The 17,172-nt window shown below is 68.9% G+C and overlaps 2 protein-coding genes across 2 annotated transcripts; one reads left to right on the top strand and one right to left on the bottom strand.

The window, feature by feature from the left end:
* Nucleotides 1-1,115: 1,115 nt before the first annotated feature.
* Nucleotides 1,116-7,478, bottom strand: YKT6 (YKT6 vesicular SNARE protein). The gene is made up of 8 exons (XM_086477157.1): nt 7,450-7,478; nt 5,951-6,072; nt 3,896-3,978; nt 3,075-3,175; nt 2,454-2,558; nt 2,269-2,334; nt 1,710-1,811; nt 1,116-1,323 (listed from the first exon to the last, which is right to left on the bottom strand). The coding sequence occupies exons 2-8, from the start codon at nt 6,052-6,054 to the stop codon at nt 1,288-1,290; spliced, it is 597 nt and encodes a 198-aa protein (XP_086333283.1). The 5' UTR covers nt 6,055-6,072; nt 7,450-7,478; the 3' UTR covers nt 1,116-1,287.
* Nucleotides 7,479-9,509: 2,031 nt separating this feature from the next.
* On the top strand, nt 9,510-16,165 carry GCK (glucokinase). Its single transcript, XM_086477095.1, has 10 exons — nt 9,510-9,554; nt 12,052-12,214; nt 12,357-12,511; nt 12,739-12,858; nt 12,949-13,044; nt 13,279-13,378; nt 14,217-14,400; nt 14,684-14,839; nt 15,684-15,917; nt 16,021-16,165. Exons 1-10 carry the CDS (start codon nt 9,510-9,512, stop codon nt 16,163-16,165), a joined length of 1,398 nt encoding a protein of 465 aa, XP_086333221.1.
* The last annotated feature ends 1,007 nt before the right edge of the window (nt 16,166-17,172 follow it).

Below are 17,172 nucleotides of genomic sequence, written 5' to 3' on the forward strand. Positions count from 1 at the left end.
CCCGGCATATCCCACCCCCCACCCCCCCGACCCCTTCGTCTTTTCTTTCTGAGCCTTGTAAGTGTAAAAGATGACTCTGATTTCGTTTTTGTCTCGGGAAAACTGCAAATAAATTATGAGGAAAAACAACCGACCAAAAAAAAAAGAAACTAGCTGGAGGGAGGACGCGGAGTGAGTCTGTACCCGCCGGCTGCCCCACGGCCACACCCGGCCCCATTCCCACCCCGGGAAGCCCCCAAAAAAAAGTCAAATCCAGGCTCCAACCGTCAAAGACAGCTTTATCCCCGCCTGGCCGGTGCGACCGGCGGCACAGGAACGATAGGCAACACCGAACACGATACAGAGCCTCAAGCGAAAGCTTCTTCCTTTCTGGAGGAGGAGGAGGAGGAGGAGGAGGAAGAGGAGGCAGCGCAGGGACCAGAGCGCTGGGGCTGGTTTCCAGCCGCCCCGCGCTGCCTCAGTTTCCCTCTCCCCCCACCCCGCAGCTGGTAAATGGGGACGGGGCGGGGGGGGGGGCTCAGACACGGCCCCAGCCGGAGCAATGGGGGACAGACCCCCCCCGAGCCAGCCAAGGGGCCGCGGGGGGGGGGGGGGGCGCAGGGGCTGCCCAAGCTCCCGCCACCCCGGCCCGGCTCAGCTTTTTCCCCACATCCCACCACCGAAACGGCCCGGAGGTGACCCTGGTCCCCAGGGACCAGCGAGCGGGCACTGGGACCACCGCTTCCAGTTCACCGGCGCTGGGAAAAGCTGCCGAGGGAGGCGACGGGCGAGAACCCGGCAGCGAGCATCCCCCAGCAGAGGAAAGCGCCTCCCCCTCCCTTCCCGCCCCTCTCCCACCCCCCCCCCCGGGCTCACTCGTAGGACACAAAGACATAAAAGACCCCCCAGCTCCCCCGGTTCCTCTCTCCCCGACTCCCCCGGGCCGGCAGTGCCGGGGCGCCGAAGCGTTGGCTAGTGTTAGAGGTGGAAAGGCAACGGGAGGGCGCGTGGCCGGACGCCCCGCAGTCCAAGCCGCCCTCGGGGAAAAGCGAGGGGCAGCGGGTCTCCGGCGCTCCCCCCCCCCCCCCGCGGGGCACCAGCCCGACGCCGGCTTCGGCATCCCCTGGAGATGAAAACCAAAAAATGCCGCGTCAGCCGGCGGCGCCGAGGACGCCCAGCCCCGGCTCTGGCCTCCGTAGCGCAGCCCAAGCCTGGGAACCCCCCCTGGGCTCCTGCTTTCTGCCCCGGGGGAGGTCGGAAGGGGAGCGAAGGCCTGGTGGTCCGGAGCAGGAGAGCCCGGGCTCCGCGTCACATGATTTCACAGCAGGAATTCTGCTTTCGGGCCTGGGAAGAGAAGGACAAGGGGGGGGGGGGGGGGGGTGACGCTCGCTGTGGGGCTCCCCAAGGGTCAAGGGGGAGCCCCCCCCCAGCCCTCCTCGCGCCGGACGAAGCCGCCACAGTCCCAGCCCTCACGCCCAGCCACGAAGGCGAAAGCCTCGCGCCGAAGGCTCGCGGCGCGGATCTGACCCCGCGCCGGGAACCGCCGCAGCCGGGGAGGGGCCCAGGAGCTCCGCAGCCGGCGTTGGGGCAACCGAGCTCCCTCCGGGCCCAAAAGCGGCCGCGCCACCGGCCGGTGCTCCCTGCCCGGCCCCCACAGGGGGTTTATCCTGCCCCTGGCCCGGCCCCAGGCCAGCAGGGAGGGGGGTGACCCGCTGAAAAGCCGCACTCACGGTTTTGTAGAAGGCTTTGGACTGTGCCCCCAGCACCTCCGATTTGGAAACCAAGTCATCCAGCTTCTCCCCTCGCTCCAGCAGCGACTCCATGGTGTTGTGCTGCCGAAAGGAACCGGCGCTGCCTCACGGCCCTCCCTCCCTCCCTCCCTCCCTCCCCCGGGCAGGGGATGGAGGTGCCACCACGTCCCCAGCCAGGCAGGAGCCCTCCCACGGCCACCCCGGCTCCGCAGGGAGGGAGGGAGCAATCCCACTCCCCCCGTGAAGGTCGCGGTGACCGGGAGCCCCCCCGGCACAGGCGGAGGACAAGCGAGGACGTGCCACTACGCGGGGAAGGGACCGGGGTTTGGCGAGGGGGGGGTCAGTGTCCCCAGGGCTGCTCTGGGCCAGCCCGGAGGGAAGGGAAGGGAGAGGAAGCTCCCGCAGCGCCAGGAACGGAGAAAGCAGGACGGCCCCGCGGTCTGGAGGGTCACCCTGCAGCCCAGCCCCCCCCCAAAACGGCGTCCCCAGCACGGCCCCGAGGGGAGCGTCCCGCCCGCGGGCCCGGCCTCCTCCTCACCAGGATGATTTTGGTCTCGTCCAGCTCCGCCTGCACTCTGGTCATCGGGTCGGCGTCACGGGGGTTCTCGGGGAGAAACGACACGGCGTCGGTCCCGGCGTCCCGGCACGCACCACCGTGTCCCCCGCGCTTCCACCTCCGGACCCGGGGAGCGTTTCCCGGCCCCAGACCCCCCGCCCCGGTACCTGGTATTTGCTGAGGTACCCGTCCAAGGCCGCGTAGGTGATTGTCTCCGGGGTGCCCGAGGGCCAGTCCATCCTGCTGACCTGCCTGGAGAACTCCTCCAGCACCTGCGGCGCGAGGGAGCGGGTCGTGGCTGCCCGGCGGGGCCGCGGCGGCCAGAAGGGGTTTTCTCCTCCCCAAAAAACCCCATTTTTTTTTTCCCCTCCTCCTCGTTCCCTTTCGCACAAGCCGAAGGAAGAGACAGAACCCAACTTCCTCAGCAAACAGACAGCCGTCCCCGCCTGTCCCCAAAGCCCTGCGCCCCGCCAGGGCAGCCAGACGGGTCATCGCCGGGTTCTGGCGACGCCGGCAGCGCGGCCGCACCCAGCTCCCCCACGCCGGCCGGCCGGGGAGGACGGGGTGTCGGCGAGGCCGACGCGGCACAGCCCGGCGGGGCCTCAGCGCTCCGGGCCGAGCCAAGTCACCGCAGGGCTCGGGAGCCTTCGGGCCGGGCGGGTCGTGCTCGGCTCCACCCTGCTGTGTGTGTGTGTCCCCCCCCCGGCTCACGAGGGTCACCTCCTCGTCACGGTGAGCAGACCCCGAGGGGCTCCCCGGAGCACCCCCCGCTCGGCCCGCAGGCTCACCTTGTCCAGCAAGGTGAAGCAAACCCGCTGGGGATACTCGCTGTCGGCGATCACCACCCCGGCCAGCCCGTCGTGCCGCACGTGGACGTGGCAGAGGTACTCTGGGCAGAGAGCTGGCGTCAGCGCGGCCGCGGGAAGGGCGGGAGCCTCCCCCAGCCCCCGCCGCCCCCCCCTCCCCCCCCCGCCCGGCCCCGGCGGCTCTTCCACCACCCCCCAACTGCCCCGGGAGGTTTTACTCTGCGACCGCGTTGCCCACGGTTCCGTCAGGAGAGCGGGAAGGGCTCGAGGAGCAAAACCAGCCCCAAATCGGGCTTCGGCGGGGGACGGCGGCCTGGCGACGCGGTGCAGGGCACGGATAAACCTTCCAGGGCAGCAGGTAGCGCCGGAGCGAGAGAAACCCGAGGGGGACGCGCTCGGCCTGGCCGTCACGGGTAACAAGGGGTCCCGAGGCCGGAGCGGCGTGAGGGGCTGCGGGGCCAACGCTGGGCCGGGCCCTGCGCCGCTCGGGAGGCTCCTGGAGCGGGGGCGGGGGGATGGAGATGATGGGGGTCCGCAGAGCCCGGACCCCCACGGCCGAGCTCGAGGCAGAGGGGAAGGAGGCGGCGGCGGCGGCGGCACAGCCCCCCCCTCGGGGGGGGGCCGCGGGCCCAGCCCCGCCAGCTCCGAGGGTCCCGAGGGCGGCAGGGAGAGGCCTGGCCCCGGGGCTGAGCTCCCGCCCGGCTCCGCCGCCGCCGCCACCTCCTCCTCTCGGTTCGTGTCTTTTCGAGCCCCGAGCGGGCCAGGACGGGAGCGGCGTCCCCGCGTCCCCGCGTCCCCCTCACCTTGCTCCTTGACGGAGGCGCGGCTGCCCGGCGGCGAGCGCTCCACGATGAGCTGGCTGGTGAAGGCCATGAACTCCTGCACGCTGCCAAGACAAAGCGCCGGCGCTCGGGGCTGCGTCCAGAGCCGCCGGCGCGGTGATACCGCGAGTTACCGGCGGTTTGGGAGGGGCTGGGGGGGGGGGGGGGGGGGGGGGGCTGAAACCCTTCCCCGTGGCTCCACCGCCCCGTTGGGAGGAGCGGGGATGGGGGGGGTTCCCTGAGGGAAGAGGCCGGAGCCTGCGCCCCCCGCGGAGCTGCACGAGGGGCTGAGGGAAAGGGGCCGAACCCCACCAGCGAGCGCGACCTAAATCCGTTCCCCGCACTCCCGGGCACGGGGTTAAGCAGCGGGAGGCGAGACATGGAAGTCCCGGGAAGGGAAAACCGGGAAAAGCCGCCAGCTCAGGAGCTTCCCGTGAGGAAACACCGGCCAACGCCGACCGCGGTTTCGCTGCCCTCCGCCCCCGGGAGCGGCTCCGGAGCGGGGATTCGCCTCTCGGTGTTGCTATTTTCCTTAGGGGTCGTTTTTCTCCCAGCCTGGACACCAGCTCCGCCGAACCATCGGGTTTCCAGGGAAAACGCCGGCCCCAAAGATGGGTTTTTTTAACATCCAACTTCAGCAGCAGCAGAGGATCGACACGTCCCTCCCGCCCCGGGGGAGCTCCCGGCAGCCGCCGCCGCTGCAATCCCGCTGTCTCACAGCATTCCCGGTGGAACCGGCCACCCAAGGCTCCGCTCCCTCACGCCGCCTTCCTGACCCTCCCGAAGGATCCGGCAGCGGTTCGGCGGCTCCCGGGAACCACCGCCGTGGTTATCCCAACCCCCAAACCCTCTAGTAACGCCACAGCCTCAAAAAAAAACCCCATTCTCGTGGCATTTTTAACCCAAACTTACGTCAATCTCAGCTTAAACACGACGCCGAGGCGCGAGCAGCCCCTCCGAGCGCGACAGGAGAACCAGCCCCAGGCAAGGCCAAAGCAACGGAGAAGCCCTCACCCTCCTGCGCCCAAAAAGCGGCTCTTTTGGTTGAATTTTCTCACGATTTGGGAAACCCTGAGCTGCGACCCCGAAGCCATTTGGGTTTTGAAGAGACTCCATCGCCCGCCGCGACCCCCCTGGGAGCGCAGGCGGCAGCTCCTTGCTCCCTCCCGCATATTTGGCTCAGAAAGCGGGTTTTAGGACCACTTTACTTCAGCGTTTTCCCCTTTATCCCTGGAATTGCAGAACCAAACGCGCTCGAGGCTCCACAAAACCTTGGCAGGGAAAATCTGAGTCCTGTAGGTGAATCTTTCCTAAACCCTGGAGCCGCGGGGGGCTGGGAAATGAGGGGGTTTGGGGCAGACACCTGCTTTATTTTACAGCTTTTAGAGGTTTTGGGGAGCTCCGGGGGCAGCAGGATACCCGGGAGCCCGGCCCGGCGTTCGGGGCTGAAGTTGGCTCAGCCGAACCGCCAGAATCGCCCCAGTGGGGGGGGGGGTGTGGGCTGGGAAATGGGTCGGATTAGAGCAACAAAAACCCCAACTCCAAAGCTCCCAGAGGCGCGAGGCGAGCCCCCGCCAGCCCGCCGCAGCGACAGCCTCCGCCCACGGCCCAGGAGCCGCCGTGACTCCCGGGCTGAGGCACTTGCCGGAGGGGAAGGAGCCAGCCCGAGCGCTCGGGGTGGTTGCCAACACCCCGGTTTCGACGCTGGGCTAACGCGGGTGACGTCCCCAAGCCCAACCTGCCCCCCCCCCTCCCCCGCCGCCGCCGGCCTTCCCGGGGTGTCGCGCCGTTCCCCGGGCTCCAAGCCCGCTCCGAGGGGCGCAGGGTCCCGGTTGGGATTATCCCGGAGGAGATGCCGGTGACAGGAGCAAAAGGGGTGAGAAATCCCCCCCCAAAACCCTCCTGCTGCCTCTCGCCAAAGCCCTGCCCGAGGGGTCTGCCAGCCCCAGGGGGCGGCGGGGAGACCCCCCGCCCCCCCCCCCCCCCCCAGCCCTTCCCCAAATTCCCCGCGGGAGGTTCCCGCCGCCGGGCCCCCACCTGGATCTCTGGAAGAAGCTGAAGGTGGAGACGTCGCAGGCGGCTTTGAGCAAGTGCACGTGGGGGTCGCCCTTCCAGAGGACGCTCAGGCTGTAGAGCCTCATCCTGGCGGGTGCTGGTCCCTGGGCGCGGGAGGGGGCGGCGGGGGGGGTGAGGGGGGGGGCTACCGGGCTCGGGGCCCACAGAGCCCGTGGCCAAGCCCCACCGGGATCCCCCCCCCCCCCCCCAAACTCTGCCACCGCCGCCCCTGAACCGCCGGCCCAGGCACCCTGCGCCCCCCAGGACACACACACCCCCCCCCCCAGCCCTGAGCTCCCCCCGGCCCCGGCAAGGAGCCCCCCCACTAGCCCAGCGCCCCCAGTATAACCCAGCCCCAGCCCCCAGTATAACTCGGCCCCAAGTATATCCCCATATAGCCCAGCTAACCCAGTCCCCACCCCAGTATAACCCAGCTAATCCAGCACCCCACCCCAGTATAACCCAGCTAACCCAGTCCCCACCCCAGTATAACCCAGCTAATCCAGCACCCCACCCCAGTATAACCCAGCTAACCCAGTCCCCACCCCAGTAAAACCAATTAATCCAGCACCCCCCCCCAGTATAACCCAGCTAACCCAGCACCCCACCCCAGTAAAACCAATTAATCCAGCACCCCCCCCAGTATAACCCAGCTAATCCAGCACCCCACCCCAGTATAACCCAGCTAATCCAGCACCCCACTCCAGTATAACCCAGCTAACCCAGCACCCCACCCCAGTATAACCCAGCTAACCCAGTCCCTCACCTCAGTATAACCCAACTAACCCAGCACCCCACCCCAGTATAACCCAGCTAACCCAGTCCCCGCCCCAGTATAACCCAGCTAACCCAGTCCCCGCCCCAGTATAACCCAGCTAACCCAGTCCCCGCCCCAGTATAACCAATTAATCCAGCACCCCACCCCATTATACCCCAGCTAACCCAGCACCCCACCCCAGTATAACCCAGCTAACCCAGCACCCCACCCCAGTATAACCCAGCTAACCCAGCACCCCACCCCAGTATAACCAATTAATCCAGCACCCCACCCCATTATACCCCAGCTAACCCAGCACCCCACCCCAGTATAACCCAGCTAACCCAGCACCCCACCCCAGTATAACCCAGCTAACCCAGCACCCCACCCCAGTATAACCCAGCTAACCCAGTCCCCACCCCACTATAACCGAGCTAACCCAGTCCCCATCCCACTATAACCCAGCTAAACCAGCACCCCACTCCAGTATAACCCAGCCCCTCAACCCAGTGTACCCCAGCTAACCCAGTCCCCACCCCGGTGTACCCCAGCTAATCCCAGTATAACCCAGTACCCCCCAGCCCGCCCCCCCAGCTGGCCCAGCCCAGCCCTCCGCCCCAGTACAGCCCAGTCCCCACCCAGCACAACCCAGTTCAACACCCCGATCCCCCCCAGCCCGTGGCTAAACCGGCCTCTCCCGCTCCAACCCCCCGCCCCGCGGTACCGGCGGCTCCGGGACTGGCCGTGAGGAGGCGGAACCAGCGCGACCCGGAAGCAGAACGGCAGAGGCCGGAAGTGACACCGGCCCCGAACAACTGCCACGGGGCCTCGCCCGCTCTGCGCACGCGCTGGCTCCGCCCCGCCCACCCTTAACTTCTTGACCAATAAGCGCCTCCCTCTCTCTCCGGCCTCGCCCACCGCCGCTCTTCGCCCGCCTCCGAGCTGAGGCGGCCAATCAACGCCGTCCTGGCGGTATGGGGCGGGGCTTCTGCCGCAGGACCTCCAGCGGGGGGCGCTCTATCCCGGCGTCCTTTGCGGGGGGGGGGGGGTCGGGGGCAAAGGGGAGGATGGAGCCATCTATGGGGGGGGGGGGGGGGGCGCATCAATGGGGCAGACCCCACCCGTGGGGCTGGCCTCTCCCCATGGGGTGGGGGACCCCCCTGCGGGGCGGGGGTCCCCCTGGGGGGGGGTGGCTTCTCCCCATGGCGTGGGGACCCTCTAGGAGGCGGGGGTCCCTCTGGGGGGGTGGCCTCTCCTCGTAGCTTGGGGACCCACCCGTGGGGTGAGGACCCCTCCGTGGGGCTCTCCTGCCCGTGGGTGGGACCCCGCTGTGGGTTGGGGACCCCGCGATGGGGCTGTTCTCTCCCCCCACAGGGTGGGGGCCTGCTGCCCAATGCACACCGGACCCTTCCCCCCCAAAAGTTTCGGACCCCCGTGGGGTGAGGACCCCTCTATAGGGCCAGCTCTGCGCTATGGGGTACGCACCCTTCGCTGGGGCTGGGATCCCCGTGTCCCCCCCTGCCCCCCAGGCGTCCCCACGGCGCAGGGCCATCAGCCGGGTGGGGATGAGGCGCTGTGGGGTGACCCCGTGTGTGTCCCCAGGCCCTGCTGTGACACCCCCAAACCTTCTGCCCTCCCCAGAGCCCCCTCGCTCGCCCATGGGGCTGCCAGCCCCCGCCGGAGCCCATCCAGGCTTCCCTAGGATCCTTCCTTCTCCCTCCCCAGCTCTGTGTCCGAGGGGATGCTGCTACGGACCAGCACCGGTGGGTTTTGGGGTCCACCCGTGGCCGGGGGCATCCTCTCGCCCGGTGAGACCCTCGGAAGCCGGCGTTTCCCCAGGTGCCCCCCAACGCTTGGCTGACGGCGCCAATCCAGGGATAAGGAGGGATCGCCATGTCCCCGTCCCCCAAAACCACCGGCTGTCCACGGCACGGATCCCGGCGTCGCCAGAGCGTTTCCCATCCTGGGGGCACGGAGCACTTCCCAGTCACCCTCGCCCCCTCACCGGGCGGCCGTAACCTTTGTCATGGAGCCACCGGCTGCTCCGGCCCCGGCACGGTCTCCATGGGAGCGTGCCGGGTTGCTAAGCCGTCCGGTGGAGTGCTTGCCACCGCCGGCAGCACATCGAGCCGTTGATATGACAACTGGAGCGGGGACACGGGTGGCCCGGGGCGTGGTGCTTCGCATGACGGGGCCAGCGGCCCCCGGCGGGGAGGGGTCCCGCTCGAGCCTCGCCGCCGCAACCGGGACTTCCCCGCTGGCGCGTAGGAACCCACCAGGTTGGGCTCGCGACCCCTCGCCTCGCCGAAAACCACCCGGCGCGCCGGTAAAGACGTTTTACCGGGGAAAAGCAACGAGCGGGGAGAGCGTGACCTGCGTGTCCCCCCCCCGCCCCGGCACGACGGGCCGCGGCCCCGAGATGTGGGGCGAGAGGGCTGAGCCCGCCGGGGCGCCGGGGCCCAATCCCTGCCCCTCCGCTTGAGGGTCCGGAGGCCGGCGCGGCGGCGGTGGTGGTGGTGGGGGGGGGGGGTGTGGAAGATCGAGACCCCCCCCTCAGCGGGTGCTGGCGAGGAGGCGGCCGCCGCCGGGCGTCGGATGAGATAAAGCGGCGAAAGTGGAGCATCCGCCGGCGGGGCGAGGGACGGAGCAGCCCAGCGCCGGGCGGACGACTGCCGGGACGGGGAAGGGGGCTCGTGCCCCGCGCCAGGCACCGCAGCGGGGTGCCCGGGGTTCGGGGGGGGGACGGCTCGGCCCGCAGCCCACCCCACCCCGACGGCTGCCCCCATGCTGGATCACCGAGCCAGGATGGAGAGCGGCAGGAAGGAGAAGGTGAGGCCGCCGACGGGGGGAGCCCGGTGGGTGCGGGGGGACGCCCGGTGGGTGCGGGGAGCGGCGTGGGTCCTCCCCGGGCTGGCAGCCGTCCCTGCGGGCGTCTCTCAGCGGGTGAGGTCCCCGTTGGGGACGGAGGTAGCCGGGAGGGGAGGACGGCTGGTGGGGAGGACACCGGCTCTGGGGGCAAAGCCTGGGGTCAGCCCCGAGGTGCCCACGGGGGTCCCCATCCCCGGGTTCCCCATCCCCGCGGTCACACCCCGGGGATGGGGACGCGGTGCCGTAAGCCAGGGCTCTACGTTTGGGTGCGCCGGGGCTCGGCACGGCACGGGCCGTACCCTGTCCCCACGCCGCCGAGGACTCGGGACGGAGCCGGGAGCGTCGGTGGGACGGCGCCGCCAGGCTGGGATGGTCCCGCCGTCCGGGCACCGGCCTTGGCATCTTGTTGCCGTCCCTGGGTTGAGATGGGGCCTGTCACCTCCTTCGGCCGCTCGTCACCGTTGTCACCGAGGCACCCGGTAGGACGGCACCTGGCTCAGCCCCGGTTCGTCCCTGGCCGCTGCCGTTTCCTCGCCTGGATGGATTGAGCTCGTGGGGCCGTGGGCGAGGACAGAGAGACGCTTCCCCGCTGTGGACTGGGACATCCAGGGGACACCGAGAGGACACGGCCCACGCGGGGGGCGGGAGCGTGTGGCTGGCAGAGTCGGGCATCGCCAGCTGCCGTGGCCGTCGGCTGTGCCGTTTCCAGCGCTGTCCTTTGTGTGGGGTGCGCCAGAGCAAACCGTTTCCTCGGGAAGCCGAGCGCCGGTTTCGGTCGCACGGGAGCAACCAAATCCCGCCGCGGACGAGCCAAACCTGTCGTTTCGGAGGCGAGGGAAGGGATGAGTCAGGGCACGGGGCACCCGAGATGGAAAACCGTTGGAGACACAAAACCTGGACGCTCCGCTGCCATCCTCGGGTGCCGGCCCCAGGGACGGGGACCCTCCAGCTCCGTTTGGCGTTCGGGTGCCGAACGGTGCTGCGGGGCGGCTTCCGCGCGGTGGAGCGCCCAGAGCCTTCAGCCGCCGGCTCCGGCAGGGTGGTCGAATCCAGCCCTGCGCTTTTCCCGGCAGGATTTTTCCAGCCAGCCTGGGCTGAACGCCCTCAGGGTCATGGCAAAGGCCGGCGGCGTCCCCCGCCACGGCGGCGTCCCCCGTGGTGCAGCCGTGTCTTGTCAAACGGCACCTCGGGGGTTCGGTTGTTAATGGAGCCTGCGGGCTTTGGCACTGGGGCGGACTGGGGAGGATGGCTGGAGAGGTGCTGGTGTGCCAGGATCCCCCCCACCCCAAGCTGTGGGTGGTGGGTGAGGGCTCTGCGGGGCAGGAGCTTTCGGGGCAAGGCGATATTTGGGGTGAGCCCCAGCTCAGGGGGCCGGAGGCCGAGGGAGGGGGCGTTCAGCGCCGGGTGGTTTGTCGGGACGCACTGGGGTGGGCAGAGCAAGCGGCCGCGGGTTCGGCTGAGCCGAGGCGGTGGGCGCTCTCCCGACGGCGGGGTGCTCCGAACGACAGCCCAAAGCCTTTCCCGGAGCCCCCCACCCTGAACCACCCCGGGAAACGGCGGCAGCTTCGAGGAAAACATCCGTCTGCCGGCAAAAGTGCAAAGCGGGAGCGTTTGAAGCTTGCCCGGATCCCGGTGACTAATGAGCCCTCTAATGCCGCCGGCGGCATCTGGCCGAGCAGCGAGCGCTCGCTCTCCCCCCTGGGCTCCATCTGACAGCCCGGGGCTGCCTGCCCCCGATTACGTGCCGTGGCTAATGGAGGCTGCGCCGGCGGCGGAGCCCGGGGTTGCTACGTAAAGGATAAATACGGGTCCTGCCTGCCAGGCGCTTCCCTCGAGTGGGCCCTGCAGCTCTCCCTGGTAGCGAGGCAGGGGAGCATTTCCCGAGAATCCTTCTTACAGCCCTCGGCCCCCCGCCTCGTGCCGAGTTTGAGGGGTGGGAAATGGTTCCCAGTGGGGACACGGGGAGTGGGACGCTCCTGGGGGGCGGAGGAGGACGCCGGCATCCTCGTCGCGGACACGGAGGGGATCCCACGTCTTCGCTGAGCTCCCCAACGGCATCGCTGGAAGCGCTCCTTCCCGGGAAGGACCAGAGGGATGGGGTGTCCCAGGGCACCGGTCCAAGCCCTGCCGGCACGGCGACAGCTTCGACGCAACCGGCCGAGCTCGTGGAAAAGCAACCGGCTGAAGGCGACGGCACGGGGGACCCCTGTGCCGACCGCGGGTGTCTCGCGGGCAGCGCCGGGAGAGGATTCGGGGCTGGTCCTGTGGATTCGCCAGCGTGCCCGTTAGGTTGGAGGCAGGAGAGCGGAGAGACGGGATAAGGTGTTGTGGGGCGTCTGGGCGCTGATGGGGAAAACCAGGGCCAGGGGAAGGAAAATCTGGAGGATTTATTGCGGTTCAGGTCACCCGTGTCACCCCGTCCCCTCCGCCCCCGCTGATGGCGCCGGTCCCGCCGCAGGTGGAGCGGATCCTGTCGGAGTTTCGGCTGAAGGAGGAGGACCTGAAGAAGGTGATGTACCGGATGCAAAAAGAGATGGACCGAGGGCTGAAGCTGGAGACGCACGAGGAAGCCTCCGTCAAAATGCTGCCCACCTACGTCCGCTCCACGCCCGAGGGCTCAGGTACGGCGCCGCCGGGCCGGACGGGCGTCACTCCCGGTCCTTGGCTGCGTCACCTCTGCCCCGGACCCCGCTGAGCTCAGAGCAGGAGGCCGAGACCCCCCCTGAGCCGGTCACCTCGTGTCCCCCCTCCCCGGCTTTGCAGAGGTCGGAGATTTCCTGTCGCTGGACCTCGGCGGCACCAATTTCCGCGTGATGCTGGTGAAAGTGGGCGAGGGGGAGGAAGGGCAGTGGAAGGTGAAGACGAAGCACCAGATGTATTCCATCCCGGAGGATGCCATGACGGGGACGGCCGAGATGGTGAGCTGGGCGCACAGGGCACCCCGTCCCCTCCCACGCGGTCCCTGTCACCAGGCAGGGGGACACCGTCCCGCGTCCCGGTGGGGACGCCGGCAGGTACATCCCTCATCCCTCCAGCTGGGAGAAGCCAAGGGGTGGTGGGGAGGTGGCCACACTCGGGGGGACGGTGGCCAGTGGCAGGAGGCTGGGGAGAGCCCCGGCGAAGGCTCTGGCCTCCTCTCTTCCAGCTCTTCGACTACATCTCCGAGTGCATCTCCGATTTCCTGGACAAGCACCAGATGAAGCACAAAAAGCTGCCCCTGGGCTTCACTTTCTCCTTCCCGGTGCGGCACGAGGACATCGACAAGGTGAGGGGGTGGCCAGGCAGCGCGAGGACTCGGGGGTCCCCATGACCCGGCTACACCCACAGCCCCGTTTGGCTCCTACCCTCGCTCCAGGGCATCCTCCTGAACTGGACCAAGGGCTTCAAAGCCTCCGGCGCGGAAGGGAACAACGTGGTCGGGCTCCTGAGAGACGCCATCAAACGGCGAGGGGTGAGAGGGGCGTAGGGGTTGTGCCGGTCCCGCAGCGGGCGGGGAGACCCCGGTGCCCCCGGCTGCCCCCCACGACGGGGCCGCTGGAGCCCAGCGTGTCCCCGGGAAGAGTCGTTTCATGCGTGTTCCACGCGTGTGCCCGTGCCCGCGGGGGTCCCCCCCACCCCGGACCCATCGGCTGCGGCACAGCCCGGACCCCCGGTGAGACCCCGCTGGTCCCTCTCCCCTCCCCAGGACTTCGAGATGGACGTGGTGGCGATGGTGAACGACACGGTGGCCACGATGATCTCCTGCTACTACGAAGATCACCGGTGCGAGGTTGGGATGATTGTGGGTAAGACGGCCCCTTCCCGCAGGGACACGCGGCGGGCGAGGGGGACACCGTGCCCACGGCCCCGCTCACGCTCCTCTGCTGCGAGCAGGGGCTTGTCCTTTTTGGGGGGGGGGGACACACACCGAGGATGAGGGGGTGGCAGCGGCACCCTGCCCGGGTCTCCTGAGGTTGGGGCGCCGGATGGCGTCGCCTGGCCCCGGCACAGCGGTGGGGGCACCTTTTTGGGTGGAAAGGGGGTGCTCACCGTAACGGGTCTGGTCACCCACAGCGCGGGACTGTCCCCAAGGGACATCGTCTCTCCAGGGTGGCTCCGGCGTCTCACCGTATGGGTGGGGACCCACTGGAGGTGGCCGGTGCCAGCCGTGCCGGGAAGCCCGGGGGATGGGGATGGGTTTGAAGCCCTCAGGCCCCTTCGCCCCCCGCCGCCCCCCAGACCCACGCCACCTTCAGCGCCATCAACCACGCGGCCATCTGGGCTTTCCACGCCGGCGCACGCCGTCCCTCGGCCTGGGTAAACACCGCGCCGCCGGCGCCGGGCTGTTTATCAGCTCCTCCGGGGGCCGGGCTGCCCTCGCCACGCAGCAGCCAGAGCCCCTGGGACCCCACGGTGGCCGTCCCCACCGGGGACAAGCCCGGGAAGGACCCGGGGTGGGGGGAGCAGGAGGACTGAGCTCCTCCGTCCACATCAGGATGGGGACGTGCAGCTTCCAGCGCAGCCCCTCCGGCCACGGCACCGGCTGCCCCACGGAGCCGTCCGGATGGGAGGGACGGGGGTGGCGGGGGTCAGCGTTGTCCCCCGTTGCCGCCACCCGGTCCCACCGCCGGTTCCCGCCGGCAGGGACGGGCTGCAACGCCTGCTACATGGAGGAGATGCAGAACGTGGAGCTGGTGGAGGGCGACGAGGGGCGGATGTGCGTCAACACGGAGTGGGGGGCCTTCGGCGCCTCGGGGGAGCTGGACGAGTTCCTCCTGGAGTACGACCGCGTGGTGGACGAGACCTCACTTAACCCCGGTCAGCAACTGTAAGGAATAGAGGCCAGATCCAGTTCCTCTGGGTGCCGTCCCCGTCCCCATCCCCTCCGCCCGCCCTTCTCCTTCCCCACCCGCCCGCGCCACGCTGGGCTCCGCTGAGGCCAGAGCAGCTCATCCCAGGGACGCATCCGGCAAGGGGTTGGGGCGGGAGGGCGGGGGGGGGGGGGGAAGGAAAGGAGGGGGTGCTGCAGGACGTGGCCCCCCCAAAGTCCCAGCCCTGACGGCCGCCCCCTCGCCTCTGTGTCCGTGTGTGTGTGTGTGTGTGTGTCCCAGGTACGAGAAGATCATCGGGGGGAAGTACATGGGCGAGATCGTCCGGCTGGTGCTGCTGAAGCTGGTGGACGAGAACCTGCTCTTCAACGGGGAGGCCTCCGAGAAGCTCAAGACCCGCGGGACCTTCGAGACCCGCTTCATGTCACAGATCGAGAGGTACGGGGCCGGCAGGGGGCTGGCACCCCCAAACCCGCCCGCTGTGCTGCCCCGCACGGGGGTCTCCCGTCCTGTCACCTCGCACCAGTCCGGGCACGTTGAGGGGTCTGCGTCCCGTCACCCCACGCCAGGCCGTGCCACACGGGGGACCGCTGTGCCAAAACCCCCACACCAGCCGGTTCTGACTGTCCCATATTGGGGGCCCTTGTCTTGTCACCCCACAGCAGGGTCCCTCTGTCCTCTTACCCCACACCACCCTACTCTGCCCCACATTGGGGTCCCCTGTCCCGTTACCCCGCAGCAGCCCGCTACAACTGCCCCATATTGGGGTCCCTTGTCCCGTCACCCCACAGCAGGGTCCTTCTGTCCCATTACCCTGATGTCACCCTGCTCTACCCCATATTGGGGTCCCCTGTCTCGTCACCCCACACAGCCTGCTCTGATTGTCCCAAATTGGGGTCGCTTGTCCCATCACCCCACAGCAGGGTCCCTCTGTCCCATTACCCCCACGCCACCCTGCTCTGCCCCAGATTGGTGTCCCTGTCCCGTCACCCCACAGCAGCCTGCTACAACTGCCCCATATTGGGGTCCACTGTCCCATTACCCCACACCAACCTGCTCTGATTGTCCCAAATTGGGGTCCCCTGTCCTGTCACCCCACAGCAGCCCGCTACAAGTGCCCCGTATGGGGGTCCCCAGTCCCATCACCCCACAGCAGCCTGCTACAACTGCCCCACATTGGGGTCCCCTGTCCCATCACCCTTTTACAACTGCCCCACGTGGGGTCCCCGTGTCCCGTGCGTCCCCCGGCCGACGCGCCCCCCCCCTTCTCTCCCCACCCCAGCGACTCCGACGACCGCAAGCAGATCTACAACATCCTGACGGCCTTCGAGCTGCTGCCCTCGGGGACGGACTGTGACATCGTGCGGATGGTCTGCGAGAGCGTCTCCACCCGCGCCGCCCAGATGTGCTCGGCCGGGCTGGCCGGCGTCATCAACCGCATGCGGGAGAGCCGGAGCCAGGAGACCCTCAAAATCACCGTGGGGGTGGACGGCTCCGTCTACAAGCTCCACCCCAGGTAAGGATCCCCGGGAGCCTTCCTCCCGCCGCCTCTTCCTCCTCCTCCTGCATCCCCCGAGCCTTGACCCTGGTGTTTTCCCCCCCCCCCCCCTCTCCGGCAGCTTCAAGGACCGCTTCCACGCCACGGTTCGGCAGCTGACGCCCGGCTGCGACATCACCTTCATCCAGTCGGAGGAAGGCAGCGGGCGCGGGGCCGCGCTCATCTCGGCCGTCGCCTGCAAAATGGCCTGCATGATGGGGCAGTGAGAGAGGACTCGGGGGCGGGGAGGACGAGGATGATGATGGTGGGGGGGGGTGGGGGAGGACGGCGGGCCCGCTCGGAGCTCTGCGAGGAGCAGAGACGGACGCGGGAAGGGATTTGCCGCCGGCGGAGGCGGCTCCTGGCTCCCCAATAAACGGGGTTTGTGCGGACTTCTCCTCCGGGGCCGCTCGGGCGAGAGCTCCTCATCTTCCTCACGCTCACGGAGACACACACCCACCCCACCCCCCACCCCCGCCACGGGGCTGCCTGGGTCTGGGGCGCCCCAGGGTGTTGGGGTTCGCTGGGGTCAGCGGCACCCCAGGGTGTTGAGGTCCCTCTGGGTGTTCGGGAGCACCTCGAGGAGTTGGTGTCCTCCTGGGGCACCCCAGGGTGTTGGGGTCCCTCTGGGAGTGTGGGAGCACCCCAGGGAGTTGGGGTCCTCATGGGGGACCCCAGGGTGTTGGGGTCCCTCTGGGTGTATGGGAGCACCCCAGGGAGTTGGGGTCCTCATGGGGGACCCGAGGGTGTTGGGGTCCTCTGGGGTCAGCGGCACCCCAGGGTGTCGGGGTCCCTCTGGGGATCTGGGGCACGCCAGGGTGTTGGGGTCCCTCTGGGTGTTTGGGAGCACCCCGGGGAGTTGGGGTCCTCCTAGGGCACCCCAGGGTGTGAAATCCTGGGGATCTGGAGCACCCCAGGGTGTCAGCATTCCCCAGAGGGTCTGGGGTCACCCCAGGGTGTTGGGGTCCCCCTTGGGGATCTGGAGCACCTTGGGGTGTTGAGGTCCCTCTGAGGATCTGGGGCACCCCAGGCTATTGGTGTCCTCCTGGGGCACCCCAGGGTGTCAGGGTCCCTTTGGGGGTCTGAGGGCATCCCAAGGTCTGGGCCATCTTGGGGGTCCAGGGGACACCCTTGGACATCTGGGGCCACCACATGGGTCTGGGCCCCCCCAGTGGGTCTGGGGACACCCCGGGATGTGGTGGCACCTCAGGATCTAGGGACTTCTCGGGGTGTT

Source organism: Leptosomus discolor, chromosome 23, assembly GCF_034619465.1.
Source record: "Leptosomus discolor isolate bLepDis1 chromosome 23, bLepDis1.hap2, whole genome shotgun sequence".
Classification (NCBI taxonomy): domain Eukaryota; kingdom Metazoa; phylum Chordata; class Aves; order Leptosomiformes; family Leptosomidae; genus Leptosomus; species Leptosomus discolor.